The 17,077-nt window shown below is 47.2% G+C and overlaps 1 protein-coding gene across 3 annotated transcripts in view; it reads right to left on the reverse strand.

The window, feature by feature from the left end:
* LOC143354740 (protein Wnt-7b) overlaps nucleotides 1-17,077 on the reverse strand; it is a 104,230-nt gene that overhangs the window by 76,547 nt on the left and 10,606 nt on the right. For 2 of the 3 annotated variants that reach the window (XM_076789016.1, XM_076789015.1), the window contains exon 1: nucleotides 11,850-12,682. The exons of the other annotated variant lie outside the window; for it this stretch is intronic. In XM_076789016.1, coding sequence (XP_076645131.1) covers nucleotides 11,850-11,926 — 77 coding nt within the window. In that variant the 5' untranslated portion in view covers nucleotides 11,927-12,682. Of the gene's footprint in view, nucleotides 1-11,849; nucleotides 12,683-17,077 lie in introns of those variants that run through there. 3 annotated transcript variants of the gene reach the window in all.

A 17,077-nucleotide genomic window follows, 5' to 3' on the forward strand; every position in this document is an offset into this window, starting at 1 on the left:
AATAATAATAAGAAATAGAATTTTAATTCCTTGTTTCACTGGACATATTGAAATAACTCTTCTAAAATATAAAATAAATATAAAATTGACGGTTGAAACAAGAATGTACCCGAGCTCTTTAGGTCTCTAAATTTTCCACCTCGCATTCACGATCCGACCATGGACTTCAGTCTAATCACTAGACAATAGTCCAACAACGGTTCCAAAACTGAAACAAATCATTTCCTACCACCTGCCACGCGATCGCCTAAAAATGCCGAAGATCTTATTGAAAAAGGAACGAGACCGCGCGGACAAAGGGGCCGCTACAATTTCATTACAGCTCCGAACGGCGATCATGAATACGATTACCATAAATACCCGCGGAGATCTCGAACAATAGAATCGTCAAAGTTCAGGGTAGCCCCCGAGAGTTCACGGCGGTGACCTGAAAAAACATTGGATCGGCTGGGCGCCGGGGGCGTACGCTCGTTTATTATTATTATGCGCATCGGTCCACCACAAATTAACATTATTTTATGGATGATGGGGAAATAGAAGCGTTCGTTCGTCGGGTGGGGATCGAGCGAGCGAGAGAGAGAGAGAGAGAGAGAGAGAGAGGCTCGTTAACCCAGGTATCTTCAGGATCTGATCTTCTCGGAGCAGGTAATGCCGAAAGTATCTCTGTAGGAAGGTTCTGACAAGCGGATAGGTGGCGAAAATTTCAACCCCGGCGTCCGAAGATTTATTGAACGGCTTCCACACCGTTCGAGTGTTTCTCCGTGTCTCGATGGGGCCCCGTGTTCTTGCTACAGGGGGCCACAGGGCGCCAGGAAAACAAAAACGTTCGGGCCCCGAGCCACGGGGATGAAAACTAATGCCCGGGCCCGAGTGAATTTTTGCCGGCCCAGCGACAACTGTGACACGGCCCTGACTACTCGGTTACACGCGCTGACAAATTTCGATTTCTTCGTTATACCTGCTCCTCTGCTCTGAGACTCGCCGATCCGACGTCGTCAGCCTTAAAGTGCTGAGCTTATTATTTATTATTCACTTTTGTGTCTTATTCTTTCTGCGTTCCACAAAATTATTCTATATTTCCTTTCATATTTTGTACAGGTAAAACGTTTTTCTACGATTTTTATTTCGAGGATAAGTGTTGCTGCTCAATCCCTTTAGTTTAATGTTATTAGACTGCTATTTGATCAGGTCTCGCTGAACGTGACGGTGGCATTGGCCGAGCCGGAATCCGTCCGGTGCAGCCGCGTTCTGATTGGTCCGCATTTCTGGTTTATAGCTTCTTAACAACGCCGCGGAGGACATTTTCGCAAAGGAAAAAGCTTCTCCAAACGGCCGCAGGAATCACCCCTTTCGAGAATGAACATCATTTTTGGAACATCTTGTGTGAATTTCGATGTCTATAGTGCTTAAGACACTAAAATAGCAGATCGAAATTATTAGAAACTGATCAAAAATATTTATACGAAGCTAAAACGCACGTGCACTTAATTTTCACAAGCAGGAGAGCTCGGTCGCGAGTTTGATAATGTTTGGTAATGTTCAGCGAGGTTATTGGGCCGTGGAATTTAATGCGAAGATTTCGTTCGTAATTTTCTTCGATGAAGTAGCAGAGAGAGAAAGAGAGAGGGGGAGAGAGAGAGAGAAGCTAATTAGTTCTACCGAGGCTTCCAGAGGTAAAAAGTGAAATAAAGTGCTTAACTGGCGGCGTTGTTCTCGATTTTTCATAATGAACGATGTAGTACCTAAAACCAGGAATGACGGACAGACGATCGATGTAATTACTGAGAATTATGGTTAATTAGATTTGGCGATCGGTTAGCGATCACGTTCCACGAGGATCTGTCGATCCTCGGCGAGCCAAGAGGATCGGTCGTAATGGACGGTGATAATTATAATGAGAGCGAAGATTATAGTGATTACGTAGACGCGCAGGTATTCTTTAGCGAAGACAGTAATTGGGATAAGCACGCAGCTTGAATATCATCAGTTGAGCTTTGTCACCTTGTACATCGGTCGAAAACCTCTTATTTTAAATAGAGTTGCAGATATGATCAAATTACAGTGATCAAATTATTTGTCGTCAATTCGGCAAACTAATACCACAAAGAAAACACGGATTGAATAAAGGGAAACAAGATGGTTTATATCTAATGCTTTATAGTGTCTCATTAGCGACTATAAACAGCGACCGCATTCCTTCGTTTCGAGACTTTTATGTCGCGACGATACTGTGATTATGATACACTTATCCATTTTTAGGGAGCACTAAAGCAAATAAGTTGCTCTAACGAAGCCAACCCGATCATTCCCAAAATAATTACGCGGACATCGGATAATGGAACGCTACATACAGTTAAATTACTGGAAATTATAGTAACGAACTTGTTGGACGAAAATCGCCAAAACTTTCTAAACCTTTCCTCGATCGTACGACTCGAGTGTGCCAACAATGGAACTTGCAATAATTTAAAAATGTATTAAACAAGAAAATATGCGTTATATGTTCTACTTCACTTAGCAAAGAAAATCGAACTTGTTTTGTTTACATTGTTATTTAAAATTATAACGCACAGCACGACATTCGACGAATCTGTAACTTCTCAATGACAATATTCTTTTCCATTTCAAAATACACAATATTTTGACATCTTCTTTACCACGATAAAATATTCAAAGTATAGTGATTTCTCTATATATGTCGCCAAGACCTGAATGATAAATGTCGCGGAATTATCCCCACTACCGCCGAGTGTACCCCATGAAGGGTCCCGAAGCTCGAGAGGCCTCGGTAAACATAGCACGCCTCGGGTATGTCTCCTGGACGATAAATGACGCTGGCAAGACCCGTGTTGTAGACATGTATCGAGAATTTACTGTAGATGAGAGACTTTCATATCTTTGGACTATAATGAGGTAAGAATATATTTTATCGATTCCAACTTCTATTAAAGTTAATATAAAAATCTGCTGAAGAAAACGCTGGTAGAGGATGTACTCAAACAATTATAACAACTTTCGCTATTTTAGATACAAAATTAACGAAAGAATATCAAGTTTTGTATACATTGCTGCCGAACTCGAAGAAAGTGGAAATCGTGCTTGAACATACGTCTAACCATTTATCTGTCCTCCGTCTAACAACGTTTATCTGCCTCAGCCCCGCCTCGCCACCATTTTGCATTTCGTGGACGCAATAACTCGGGAATCGTCAGGCGGACGGCGCGGCGGTTTCCATTCGTTAACGTCGTCGCGCGAAGTCCGGGCTAATAAAGACATAGATCATGATCGCGCGAACCGGAGGAATCGTTCGGGGACGACGATTCTCAGATACGAGACCGTAAATTGCTACAAGTTCTTGTCCGCGTTTATTACGCCGGCTGATCGGACCCGATGATTCGCGTTTAATCGGCCCCGGCTTCGCACACCGATACGCTTTCGAACGCGCTGGATCTCCGCCTGTTGCGCCAACCACGTTCAACGCTGAACTGTCGTTTATCTTCCGAGAACGCAAACAAGCGCATTCCTCCAATACCTGTCTCCCTACCGACTCCTAAAACTCCATTTTATTCGAGGTCTAAATGAAAAGCGTTGGGAAAGTGTAACTTTGTGATGTGAAACGGTTTGATAAAATGTAATCTTCGACGGATCAATATCTCTTTTACACGTTTCTGACTGTTCTTCTTCGATCAATCGAGATTAATAAATCGCGATAAGGTAGAGTGACCACGTTACCGACAACAATAGGCGAAAAATGGTTTTACGTGCCTCAACTTTTCGTTCTTGTATCAGAATGTTTTTCGCTGGGAAAGGGCTCACTCGAAAGAGGAAGGTTCAATCTAGCGCGCGCTGGTCATCAGCTGACGAGATCATGCAGATATTTAAGTAGGCCAAAAATTGACGATGCGCATGCCGTGGAATCCAAGCATTTTTATGCCATTGGATGAGTTGTTGGATATTTTGTCTTGATTCTCTGCGAAATAAAGCCAAAAACTTGAAGCACGTTTCTGCAATGCAAAAAATGTGACAAGTTTAGTCACAGACTTAGGACCCGTCGGATCAAGACCAAGACGGATTTTAAGTCAGTGGCTGTGGATCTGCTGTCTCTGCAAAATTCACGTGTCTACCATTGGCTCTTAACGAGGATTCGCTTACCCGGATATAAATGGTCAAATTTCCCACCGTCGAGTGAACACGTGAAAACAATGTTGTCGAAAATGACACAACAAAAGCAAAAGAGTGGGGGCACTTGCGTCGAATCGAAAGAGCAATCGACAAATGTGACGACCGCTCCAGTGTCTCGAGAACGTGTTTCTCGGGGGCAAATATTTGTCGAAGGAATCTTTCGGTTTTTCAGCAACGATTGCCATTGAGCCCGGATTCCCTATTGTCAGCGGCCACTTCACGATAAAACCAAGCAAACATAGAAAGCGCCTGGTGCGCGTACCGGTGCCGATCGACAAAGGGGGCGAGCAAACAAGTAAGCAAGCAAGCAAACGCGGGATGAAAAGAGGAGCCCCCGATCGGGACAATGATCGTCAAATAGGGATCAAGAATCCACGGTGTGTCCCTGAGGGCTAGGTGAGAGAAAGAGAGAGAGAGAGAGAGAGAGAGAGAGAGAGAGAGAGAGAGAACCTGCCGAGCAGGGCTGCTGGCGGCAACTGCTTCTTCAACGCGCGTTTAATCAATTTGAATCGCGAAAACGCGGTCTCGCGCCGACATCTTTCATGCCCCTCCGTGGAGCCACTTGGAGATATTTTAATGGCGTTTTGTGCCCTGTCTCTTCCTCTCCGTCTCGGGGAGAGCTCCTTTATTCGACGGCCGCGCGTTTCGTTTCGCCCTTTGTCTCTTGTGCTACTCCTTTCTCTATCTCTCTCTCTCTCTCTCTCTCTCTCTCTCTCTCTCTCTCTGTGTGTGTTTTTCTCTGTCTCTGTCTTTTTCTCTGTTGCTCCCGAGATGCTTGCCTCCTCTCCCGGTTTTCCCTCCCGCCTCGTCCTTCGCTACACTCCTCTCATTATACTTCTTTCGGGCGACGTCTCCTGACCACTGGTTATTTTAATTGGATCTTCGCCGAAGCTTTTTTCGCCCGTTCCTCCCCTTCCTTTCCGTCCGCATCGCGTGGTCGCCGCCCTTTCTCTTCCCCTTTTCGTATCCTTCAGTTCCACGGATACCAAGCCTTGGGACCACGCGGCGAGCTGCGTGTCCGTTTTTGTGCGCGGCGCGATCGGCCTCTTTAGGATGCTTTGCTGGAGACCGCCGCGCCGCACAATCGTTCGAACGGGGGGGGGGGGGGGGGGGAATCAATTTTGGAAACGTTATGTTAACGGGTTTCTTCGGTGCAGATTCATATAGGGATTGCCGAGGATCAAGATCAATAGAAAGCTTCTGGAGACACAGTGTTTACTCTATATATGTCCTAAATGCCTTGCCGATAAAAGTCCCAGTCCAAGAAGGAGAGGTCGCGTGGATAAAAAAAATAGTATCTCCTCGCCGATATTTGTCCGTGGCTAGACCCGTGTTCTGGACATATATCGAGTAAACATTGTGTCCGTTAAATGCGAGGATATTGTTGTCGCGAATGATAGGAATCCTATCTTTCTGGTCTATCAATGAGATTTGGGAATAAATCCTTTCCAGAAATATTCATCACTATTATCGAGGCACTTTCGAACACTGAAGATATTTTAGTAACTCGGAAAACATTGACAAGACCGTTCAGACGATCGAGTTCGAATAATAGACGCTCATTAGTTATTCTCACCATTTGCTCCTATTAATTCCGCCAATAGGAGTTGACGTCTGGATAACCGTTGGTTGTCATAAATAAATTACGTACTTGAAATTTCTTCTTCATCTTTTTCATTCAGGAAAGAGCTTCTCATTAGACGTCTTTTAATCAACGCAATTAATTAATCCACGCAATCACGCGCGTAGACGTTCCCCCCCGTATCATACTTTCTCTTCGCTGTGATCAGTATTTATGCGATCGACGCGAATGAGATTAATTAAGATTTAAATGAAAATTCCGCGCCGCCCCGTGGTGCCGAAAAAAGAGACCCAGCTTAATCAACCGGAGAATTTATTAAACGCTATTATAACTGTTCCTTCGTGACAAATTGCAAAGCTGCATGCGATGCAGTCTTTATTTTATAACAAATACTAGGTAATCCGTATGATTGAACGACGATATTAAATAATCATTGCAACAATTGAATTGATATTTTGACTATGTTTGGCCATGTTATTAATCGGTAAAATTTTTTGTAAATAATTCACAGTACAAAACTTGTTAGGGTTGTTCTTATGTATCTATACATAAATCTACAACACGATCGGGAAACTTGTAATTCATTGACGGTACACGTTCGTTACAATGGTTTCTTCGATCAATAAGTTGATTGAGAAAAAGGTCGCGGTTGTTTCACATTGCCGTGAAGAAGTCGTGCATTTCGTATGCAACAACCTAATAATTTCGTTGCTGATCGTTCCACTGATTCGATAATCGCGTCGGGCGCGAATCAGGCTTAACAAGCGCCTCACACATTGTATCTCGCGGCTCGCCGGTCGAGAACGAACTGTCCCATAATAATCAAGCTGCGGGCCGTTATAAAAATCGGTGCCCGTCGTTCCCGTCGGTGAAATGAAAAAATGCGTACCGCGACACGGCGAGAACACTCGTTCGCGAACGAGCACGGCCTCTCGGGAGCGCGTAACGACCGTGTACAGCGGCGACAAACGATCCCCGGATGATTCCCGCTAATGAGTCCCCGGCAAAAGGAGCACGCCGAGCGCCGCTGGACACCGACCGAAAGCTTTACGGCCGTGATACTTTTCTTTCAGCTTCGGGACACCCTCTCCCTCTCTCTCTCTCTCTCACACCTGCCACATGCCGGCGGAGTTAATCAGCGTGTTGCCCATTCGCAAATTTCCGCGCGAGAATCGGGCCCGATCGCGCGGCGGTCCTTTTCGCAAGCAGGCCCCGCCGCCGTAGACGATGAAGACACGAATTCTACTACCGAACCGAACTCACTGAATGGTATTACTACTCTTCGCGGCAGGGGGGCCAGCCGGGCTTACTTTAACACCGTCGGATCTTAATTTAACGCCTGGGCCCTCGCTGGAAGCCGCGACATCGGGCCCCCTCGCGTTCCTCAGGGGTCCCTTGCTGCATGCCCTCTTCGCCTTCTGCCCCGAACACGTTGATTTTCGAAATCCACTGTTCTTTCTTGCGTATTAATTCTCTTTCTGGAGATTTTTGGGGAATGCTTACACTGTGCTCATTTTGATTACATTTTCCAGACTTTTATGTAGGAACAGAAAGCGTGTAGATCTTTACCCCGAGGAAAATGTAGGAGTTGAGAATCTTAGTTCCAATCTGTTGCTACAATAAAAATTGTCCGCATCAACTGCAAGACATAGAAGCCAAACAGGAATTTGCTGATTTCTTTAATACTTTAAAAAAGTTGTAAATTACGCATCGATATCCTCGAGTTCTTCTAAACTTTTTACCGTTTCAAATTCCCCCTATCCGAAGAAACGTCTCTCTGACCGATTTTCCCCCCATTTCGGCGGTCCAAACGTGTGCCATACATTCGTGTCCGATTAGCCTCCTCGCAGTGCCACTCAGTCACGTTACCACCTTGTTCGCGACGGTCCGACCAAAAATCATAATTTGCCTTAATGCCCAGACACACGGTGTTCCTTAAGTACCTCGGGTTTCGGTCAATTTGGATCCTTATTAATGGGCCCTCGAACCGCAGCGCATTATGATCGATCGCCGGTTGCCCCGGTATACTATTATTTCTCGAATTCTTCACCGTGGCCCCGTCGTTAATTCGAAGGGTTTACGTCGAGGGCCTGTGTAACACTCGTAATCATCGGATATTGTGAGCCAAGAATGCGGCAGGTATTCCTTGAACAGCTGAAACCGTTCCTTTGTGTCCTTCGGCTTGTAAACTGAAATCGATCGGAAGGCGTATAATGTGCCTAATGTAGGGGAAACGAGAAGAGCCGGCCGTAGAAACCGGGCCCCAACAGTTTAGGGACGAAGACGTTCCGGAATTAGCGTGCTGAAAAGTGATGCCATAATTGCCGAACACTATTACCCTCGTTGTGAAGCTAATTCATTTGGGGAGAAACGTCAACGCTTCGTTGTGTTGCGAAGGAACGTAAATTTGTAATTCAAAGCGGTGGGGACAAATTGGAAGATTCCAAAAACATCGATGCACTAATCTTGGCTTATTAATTTAGATTTTATGAATTTAGAATGAAAATGAGTAGATCGAATGTAGAACACTGAAAGCATTTAAAGAATTTGAAACTATTGTTGTGTTGTCCATGAATGATGAGTCTTGAAGCTGATACAGGCAATTTTTATTTTGCATAAAAATCCGCAGTCCACTTATTAAAATCATTAGAGCGAGAAGAAATTTCGATTTGGAACCTGTTTCTTGCAACTCATGCAAACAATTTGTAGTTTGCATAAGATCCACAGTCTAGTCATAAATTAGCATCTTTCAGTCGCGGGGAAGAGAAACAATTTTTCTTATTCCCGTCTAGTAATTAACATGAAAAATATTCATAAAATTTGCAAGATTAATCGTTCGTGTGTACACATGAATATAATTTGAAGGATTTAAAAATAATATTCATCGCTGAAGCTAAATATTGTAATTTTCTTTTCGCTATGTCTCGAGTATATTGCGATGTCTCTCGGTGGCAAGATGGCCGCCAGTGTCAATCGATGATAAATCGACGGACACGCAGACACTCTCCAAGCATATGTAACACCTTGTTATAACGAATCTCTGGAGGCTAACACGAACGACTCGATTCGAGCGAAGCATCGAAATGAAGTTTCGAAACAATCTTGCATAATTCAATCATCTCGATTTCCTGAAAATCTATGTTTCATAATTGGCACTCCGAAATTGGCGATTTGTTTAACCATATACTTCAATAATCTATGAAATTTTACTCCCCAGCAAATGGATCGACAACAATCAATTTTATTTGTCCTATTTAGATTTCTGCAAACAATTGCGTGAACGTAAACTTAAGAATGATTAGTTTAAACTTGCACATAATCACTGGTACACGAAAGGATGGAATTTTCTCGATAATTATACCCTAAGAAGGATTGAAAATGCCCCAGATAAATAATCGTCCAATCAATTTTAACAAAACACCTTCAGAAGCAGGACCAGCTCCAGGATCTCGAGTTAACCAGAGACCTCGCGATTCCACCTCGCTTAATGAGTTTATTTCCGAAGTAATTACACGCAGGCGATTCTCAATAACTTATAAACGAATATTAAACCGATCAAGAAACGCGAGACGTTATCCAACCGGGCAATGGCGGACGGACAGTAACCAGAAGCTCGTAAAATCAGTGGCATCATCTCGGCTGGTTGCGGAGTAATTAAATTCGACTGCGGTTACGTAAAATTTCGTTTCATCGGCCGCTGTAATTAGAGCCGGGGCTCGGGTATTGAATGATTACCGTTTTTACGTAAGCGCGACCGGGATTACAATGGCAGTACTTCATCCCCGCGGTGGTCAGCTGTCAGAAGTGATGATAATTATCTCCGTTAATAATTTAATAGCCGGTGCAGTCGCGGGTTTCAAAGCCGGTTCCGGAGCGGACAGCGGCCGCAAAAACTTATTGCGGTCGTGATAAACCGGCGGAACGCGGGCTGCGTTTCAATGTACCGATTTCTGATCGAGACAATATATCGATCGGCACCTGCGATCTGAAACCTGTATCGAAGGAACATTACTGCTCCGTGATTCTATCGACTCGTATACTCGATTATAGTCCGAAGACTGAACGAGCGGAATTTTTTCACTTTCCAGCGGACAACGATCGAAAGCAATTTTTAATATGCACATATCATTGCCAATGCTAAGCGCATATGAGGACACGTGACCAAGGGGTGGACCGGTGTCGAGTCACGCGAAAATCCAACGATATCAACGTTGTACTCTGTCAAAAATGCCGCCGAGCGTTCACACGCGCATAGTTACCGCGTTACACGTGTAAACACGAAGAGGGTGCACTCGAGCGGGCCGTAATTTGCCGCACGATTTTCAAGAAGCTGTCTAAATTTATCATACGCAAAAACATTGGGCCATGCATCAAATTTCATTGCACCGTTCCGCAGGTTTTACAAGGTGTGACGGGCTTCCAGCACGTGTCGACATGACGCACCGCGCTGCACCGTGCCCTCACACGCACGCCTCGCGCTGCATTCTTCGCCCGGTGCAGCCCGGTGCAACCCCGTGCACGACCTTCAAGCATTTATCGCGTTAGATCCCGCGATTTATTCGCTCCTCAACCGTGCAACTTGTTAGCGCCGTCCTTGTTCATAAATCGCCGAGTGATTCGCTCCTTTTTAACTATTTCTCCGACTATTTGCGGTGATCGTAAAATCTTAATTAATCGACTGCGTTTCATGCGTTTATGGGACGGATGAAACGGTAAACACATCTCAGGAATTTGAAATTGTACAGGCAGTAAAACTTGATACGAAGAAGAACAATAAACACGTAACTCGTCATTCGTTTTAAGGTACGAAGCTGAAGTCGTATCTTCAGTTTTCATTTAGTTATCTAATTTGTACTTTTAAATAAAGTTTCTTTCAACGTCAATCTCTTGTAAACGAAGAGGGCGAATGACCAAGGAAATTTAATTTCTCCCGTCATGCAATCAGGAGACTTGCAGTTCGTTCGAACAAGATTTGTCTAGGAAAAACTTTTTAGTTAATGTCACTGTAAAAATAGACAACAACTATTACTCGAGTTATTCGTTGTTTCGGTTGCGCGTAAAAATCGTGGCAACGAAATCCGACGGCGTGGCAGTCTGTTATCCGTCCGGGAATCTACCGATGAAGTGCGAACGATCGGGACCCTACGAGGAAACCAAATCTCGATCGAGGTGGTCCCTTCTTTCTAGATCCCCCGAGGCTGAACGCGATCACCTCGCTTCAGCGAACCTTGTTGCGTGCCGGCGGTCGTCCTCTTTTCCTACTGGCATTCGGTGTGCTCGTCTTCTTTTACAAAAAGGGCCCGCAAGTCTTTGTGCGGATTGTTGGCCCCGACAACATGGAAAGCTACTTTCTGTCAGATCCACGGCTGGCCCCTTTCATATTAACGGGATAGTACGTGCCGCGAAGGGTAACACGAACCTGCCCGCGCACCTCGATGATGAAGTCGCAGTCCTTTGACTAGGACCCATTTAGATCACCCGGCACAGGGGGGACGCAACATTGTGCACAGGGGTAGCATTCGATTACCTGAATGCAAATGAATGAGCTGTCGACAAATGCTAATGCCCCCGACGGTTTCTGAATATCTCTGTCCCTAGTAGGAAGTCGGCTTCTAGTGTCGCTAGCTATTAGCAATGCAGTGACAGTTATTTAAAACTTTCTCGTCGTTCCGCAACAATGTTCATCGGTGTATTCAAAAATATCTTGGTCCTGTGCAGCTTTGTCTAAGTCAATTGTACGAAACAGAACTTTTTATAATTTTAGGAAATAATGTAACAATATCGTTCAATTTCCCTAACGTCTTTACAATTTTACACTTGGCCAGGCCATTGTAGCAATGGAGAGAAATAATTATTTAAAATTGAATCATAACTCCCGAACGACGTTGATCAATTTTATATGGCAAATTTTTTAGTATAGTCCTGATGTCGTGAATACTGCAAATCAAGTTGCGATTCGTGAAATGGGCTAACCAATGTGAATAATTCGGAGTAATTTTTTATATTTCACATTTTTACCGGAGTGAACAGTTTCGAGATTGATCGAAGGTAGCTCGGATATGTTCGCGGTGGAATGGCGTCTTACCTCGTCTGCCGTGGTCCCTGGATCTGCCCAAGAATCAGAAGGGCTATCGCGGTTGCCGCGATGTCACCACGACGCATCTCTTACATCACAATCCCCTTGTTTGTAGAATTCCTGAAACGGATGTGCACGCGACGAGTTTCACGGTTCCGCAGTCAGCCGGCCAACCGGATGCAGGTCGGATGTTCGTCGTGTTTCAGTGGCACGGTACGGGTTTCACGGTCCTCTGGCAGGTCGTCGCACGCATTTCTCCCATCGCTGTACACCGTGTAACCTCTCCCCTTCTTTCTCTCTCTCTCTCTCTCTCTCTCTCTGAGTTCCTCTCTTTTTTGTCATCAATAACCACCGGAAAAGTTCGACCTCGGTTCAGGTCTCTAACCGGACCTCCTCCCTCTGCCCCCCTATAAATCTACCGGGGCAATTGTTTCCCGTTGTTCCCCCGATCGTTTAAACGTCAATCAACCGGTCGCTGGAGGCGATCTGTTGCTCGCGATGCTCGCGCGCGCGCGCGCGCCTGCGAGATCGTCTTAGGAACGTGAATCACTCGCGGATTTCGCCCGGCGGGTTCCTCTTTCGCAACGTTCCTCTCTTCTCGCTCGTTAAATCGGCCGTCGAGCGGCGAAACAAAGCGGCGCGGCGGCCCGGGTGCACGCGAAACAGCGAAACTGCAAGGCCAACATTTAGAAAACCGTCGAGTGTGTTTGCTCCGCTTAACTGGTCTGGCGAGTGTTTGCGATCGCCAAATACTCGAGAGCCGTTCCCTTTAACGGTGACTAAGCGGAAACCCGTGGCTTGATGTGTCTATACGGGCATCTCCTCCCTTTCTCTCTCTCTCTCTCTCTCTCTCTCTCTCTCTCTTTCACTCTCTTTGCTTCTCGCTTCTCTCCCGCGGGCCTCCTCGCGTGCCGAAATCCTCGGACGTCGATCCTCGCGATCTCAACCGGACGGGTCGGTTTCACTGCCAATCGTTCAGGACGAATCGGACGAGCCACTCTTTAAAACGACGCTAGCAGAGAGCACGAAGAGCCAGCAAGAATGATCCTCCATACGGGAGACGCGCTCGTCTGAATGTCGATGATCCTGACGCTGACGATCTTTCACAACCAGACAGGTTTCACCGGTGCTAATTATTTAGATGATCCACTCTTTGAAACAAGGCTGCCGTAAGACACGAGGGAACTGCAGGAACGATCCTGGGCGGCTCTTCTGGGTGTCAACGATCCTGAAGTCGACGGTCTCCCACAACCGGGTCGGTTTCACTGCCAATCGTTCAGGACGGATCGGACGATCCGGTCTACAAAATGTCGCTATCAAATAGCACGAAGAGAATGCAAGAACGATCCTCGATTTGAAAGACGCGTTCGTCTGGATGTCGATGGCCTTCCGCAACAAGACAGGTCGGTTTCGCTGGTGCCAATCGTTCAGGATGAATCAGACGATCCTCTCGATTGGATGTGAACGATCCTGATGTCGACGGTGTCCCACAACCAGTTCAGTTTCACTGGCAATCGAACGGGACGAATGGGATGATCCGCTCTTTGAAACAAGGCTGCCGTAGGGCACGACGGGACGATCCCCTATCCGGAACGAGAGCCTCCCGTCTGGATGTCGACGATCCTGATGTCGCCGGTCCTAATGAATGCAGGGGTAGGCTGCGAGAAGCGCCGGCGGCCAAGAGTTATCGAATAAACACTAATTAAAACGATACAACTAGTCGCGCGCGCACACACACACGCGGTGATTATCGACGGGCTTCCTGGACGATCGGAGATAGCCGGGCTCACGCGACGTATTATTACGAGGAGGGATCGCGCTCGATGCTCACGCGAGGATATTGTCTTCTTATTGTCCCGCTGCTAACGATTCCCTGGCGAGGATTTATCGATCGGCTCGTCATCGCGATACCGCGGAGTCTCGGGCCCCGCGCGAAAAGTTCGCCGATCGAGGCGTCAAGATCTCGTTGGATCCTCGCGGGCCGAGAGCGTGATCGATCGGCGGTACGCAGTCACGAGAGGTAAACGTTGCCGGTGCGTTCGGCTCTCTCGGTTTTTTCCATTTGTACCCCCGGTGTGGCAGCCTGCAGCAGCAACGGCAACGGCAACGGCAACGGCAGCAGCAGCAGCAGCAGCTTCTCTCCTCGCTAACTTAACGAAGAGGAATTCCTTTTCAGCGTGTTAGCCCCCTCCCTCCCTGCCCTCCCCCTTGACTCCCCTCCTCCGCCCCTCGACAAGTGCTACCGGTTCTTATTGTTCCACTGCGCTGTATTGTTCCCTTTTGTCAGTTTTTTCGAATATGTAGCTGGTCCGCGTCGCGTTTTCTGTTGGCGTCGCGCTGCGTCGCGTCGCGTCGCGTCTCTCGCGCTTTTCAAAACTCGGCTTTATCCCCGTGCGGGGAGGATTTGTGTGCGAACTTCCCAAAGAGGAACGGTTACAGCTGGCGCGTACACCTTGTCGACCAAGGACTCCGAGTCGCAGCTTAAATGCCGACGACGTCGTCTTCGCCGTCTTCGTCGTCGTCTAATCTCTTTCCCCGATTCGATCCGATTCGTTCAGGGACGGTCGGCGATCGACGGCATCGTGTTCACCTGCCCGGACCTTGGCGAGAGCACCTCCAAGGCGAGACGTACGCGTGTCATCCGATCCCCCGGCCAGATTGCCGATGTTATAATTAAAATTTCATGATCGATTTCCCCGGTCGCGGCGCGGACACGGCTCTCCCCTCCTACCATCGACTAGGGACACTTCGACAGGTGTAAAGGGGATTGCCGCTTCGTCTCTCTCCGTCTTCTCTCGATGTCGCGACACTTGACGCGTCGTTAGTCATCACCGATCGCCACGGCGGAACATCTCGGCGCACGATCGAGCCCCGATCTTGACAGGAATCGATCGGTGCTCCTGCGGCTCTTCTCGATCTCGAGATTTTCGTAAGAGATCGCTCTCCGATCCGATCCGATCCGATCCGATCCGGAAACGTCGAGCCTCGACGACGCTCGACTCCAGCGACGTCGCCGTGAAGGATGGGTCGAGGAACGTCGATGGTGCGAGAATTCGAGCAGACAGTGACTGTTCCTTGTCTGATCTTACGATTTTTACGGGATCCGCCTTAGATCCGATCTGGAAACGTGAAGTTCTTATCGACAGTCGACAATGCTCGATTCTAGCGGTGTTACTGTGAAGAATGGCGAAGAAAAATCAATTGAGGCGCAACGTCCTCCGGGAATACTCTGAACTGGAGCAGAGGGTAACTGTATTTTATCTAATCTTCAGATTTTCTGATAGTTGACAGCACTCGATTCCAGCGATATCCCGGTGTAGAATGATGAGAAGGAGTCGACAGGGGTGTACTGTCGAGGAATGTTGTATCCTCCGGAACTGGAGCAAAGGGTGACGGTACCCTGTCTAATCTATATCCTGTAAATTCAATCGTCTTCGAGATCCCTTTCGGGTCCAATCCGGAATCACGGAATCCTAGTCGCGCACAGTCGACGATATTCGATTCCAGTGATGTCGCGGGTGCAAAACGGCCGCTCCGGACCTAGAGCAGAGAGTGACCGTCCTCTATCTAATCTTTCGCTCTCACGTGATATCTTTTCTGGCTAGCAACGAGGAAGTCTTCCGGCGATGTCGCGGCGAATAACGAAGGGATCGCGAGGCGGCGCGACGTCCCCGAGGAACGCTCCGGAACTAGAGCAGAGGGTAACTGTGCAAGGTGTGCGGTGCAACCGGGTGTTCAAGGTAACGCGGCCGGCCACCACCATCAGCGACACACGACCACCACAGTGTGACAACCACCACCACCACCACCACCACCAGTAGCGGGAGCACACCTTGGGACCAGAGGGCCACAGTCACCAGGAAAGCCGGGCGAGCACTAACATCTCCGAGGGGTTAGAGCCGGCATGGGGAGATGAACCGGGGAACACCGCGTGCACATGGGAATTTGAACGAGCGGGCAGAAAGTAAAGCGCGTTCGGTCGAGAGGAGGGCCCGCGATGGACTGGCCTCGCCAACCCAAGTCCTCCTACCTTTGGGATCAGGTCCCAGCCTCTACGATGTTACCTCTACGATCCTACCTCGCCTCGGTCGCTCTCTTTCTCGCTCTTTTTCTCTCTCATCTCCTCCTCCTCCCTCTCCCTCTGTCTCTCTTTCTCTTTTTCCCCTCTGCTTCTCTCGCTCTTTCTTTCTTTATTTCTCCCTCCCTCTCTCTTTCCGGCTGCCTATCTCTCTCTCTCTCTCCCTCTCTCTCTCTCTCTCTCTCTCTCTCTGTCGGTTTCTCTCTGTTCTTTTTCCCTTACCTCGTTTTACCTTCTTCGTGTCTTTTCTTACTCCTCACGCCGCAGCTTTCTCTGCTCCTTCCTCCGATTCCTCTTACTTTCTTCCCTGCAGTACCCTCTCTTTTCGAATTGTTCCCCATCAACGTCCACTCGCGGACGCATCCGCGGACGTCTCTCTACGCCCCGACGTTCGCTTCAGTTTCCACGTTGTCAGAGCTGCCGAACCTCCCGCGACCCGTCACTCTAGATTCACCTAACCGTCGCAATTTCGCTCTATTGCTACCGGACGAACGGTATCGTCGACAGCGATTCTTCTTCGCGACGCGGTGTCGTCTTTCCTGCGGTTCGCACACACAGCCGATCCTGCGATGCTACCGGTGACCGTGGCGAAGGTTTCGATGGATCGCGGTTACCAAGGATCACGATAGCATCCTCGAAGCTAGAATCTTTAGAACGGTACGGCTAATACTCTTTTAGCCCTTTAACTGTATTATTGACTAGATGCTTTTTGTCTCTCACTCTCTTTCTTTCTCTCTTAACTCCATGTACTAATCGAATTAGACTCACGATGAAGATGTCGAACAGGTATTAATATTTTTTAAATTGAAATAAAATTCTATGTCGTTACTGTGAACACATAGCCATTGGAGAATACAGAGGCATGCAATAAATAATCCTTCTTCTGAAAATTGTGTATAACAAAGAAGTTCTAACCACTGGAATCGTAAAAGAAATCTTAGTACAAGGGTTCGCAAGTATTTATAAAATAACTCGCAATTAAATTATTCCTAGGGAACCTAGTAATAGGATTTTCAATAATTGTGCCGTGCCAGAAGGAAGTTTAAAAATCTCCTTTCAATAGTAAAAAAAGAAATTATTAAATCACGTTACTGGGGATGGCTTGTTGGTTCACAGTTAAAATTATTATTGCTGTACATGGACCTATTAAAAAGCCCTT

This window comes from Halictus rubicundus, chromosome 6 (assembly GCF_050948215.1).
Source record: "Halictus rubicundus isolate RS-2024b chromosome 6, iyHalRubi1_principal, whole genome shotgun sequence".
NCBI lineage: Eukaryota > Metazoa > Arthropoda > Insecta > Hymenoptera > Halictidae > Halictus > Halictus rubicundus.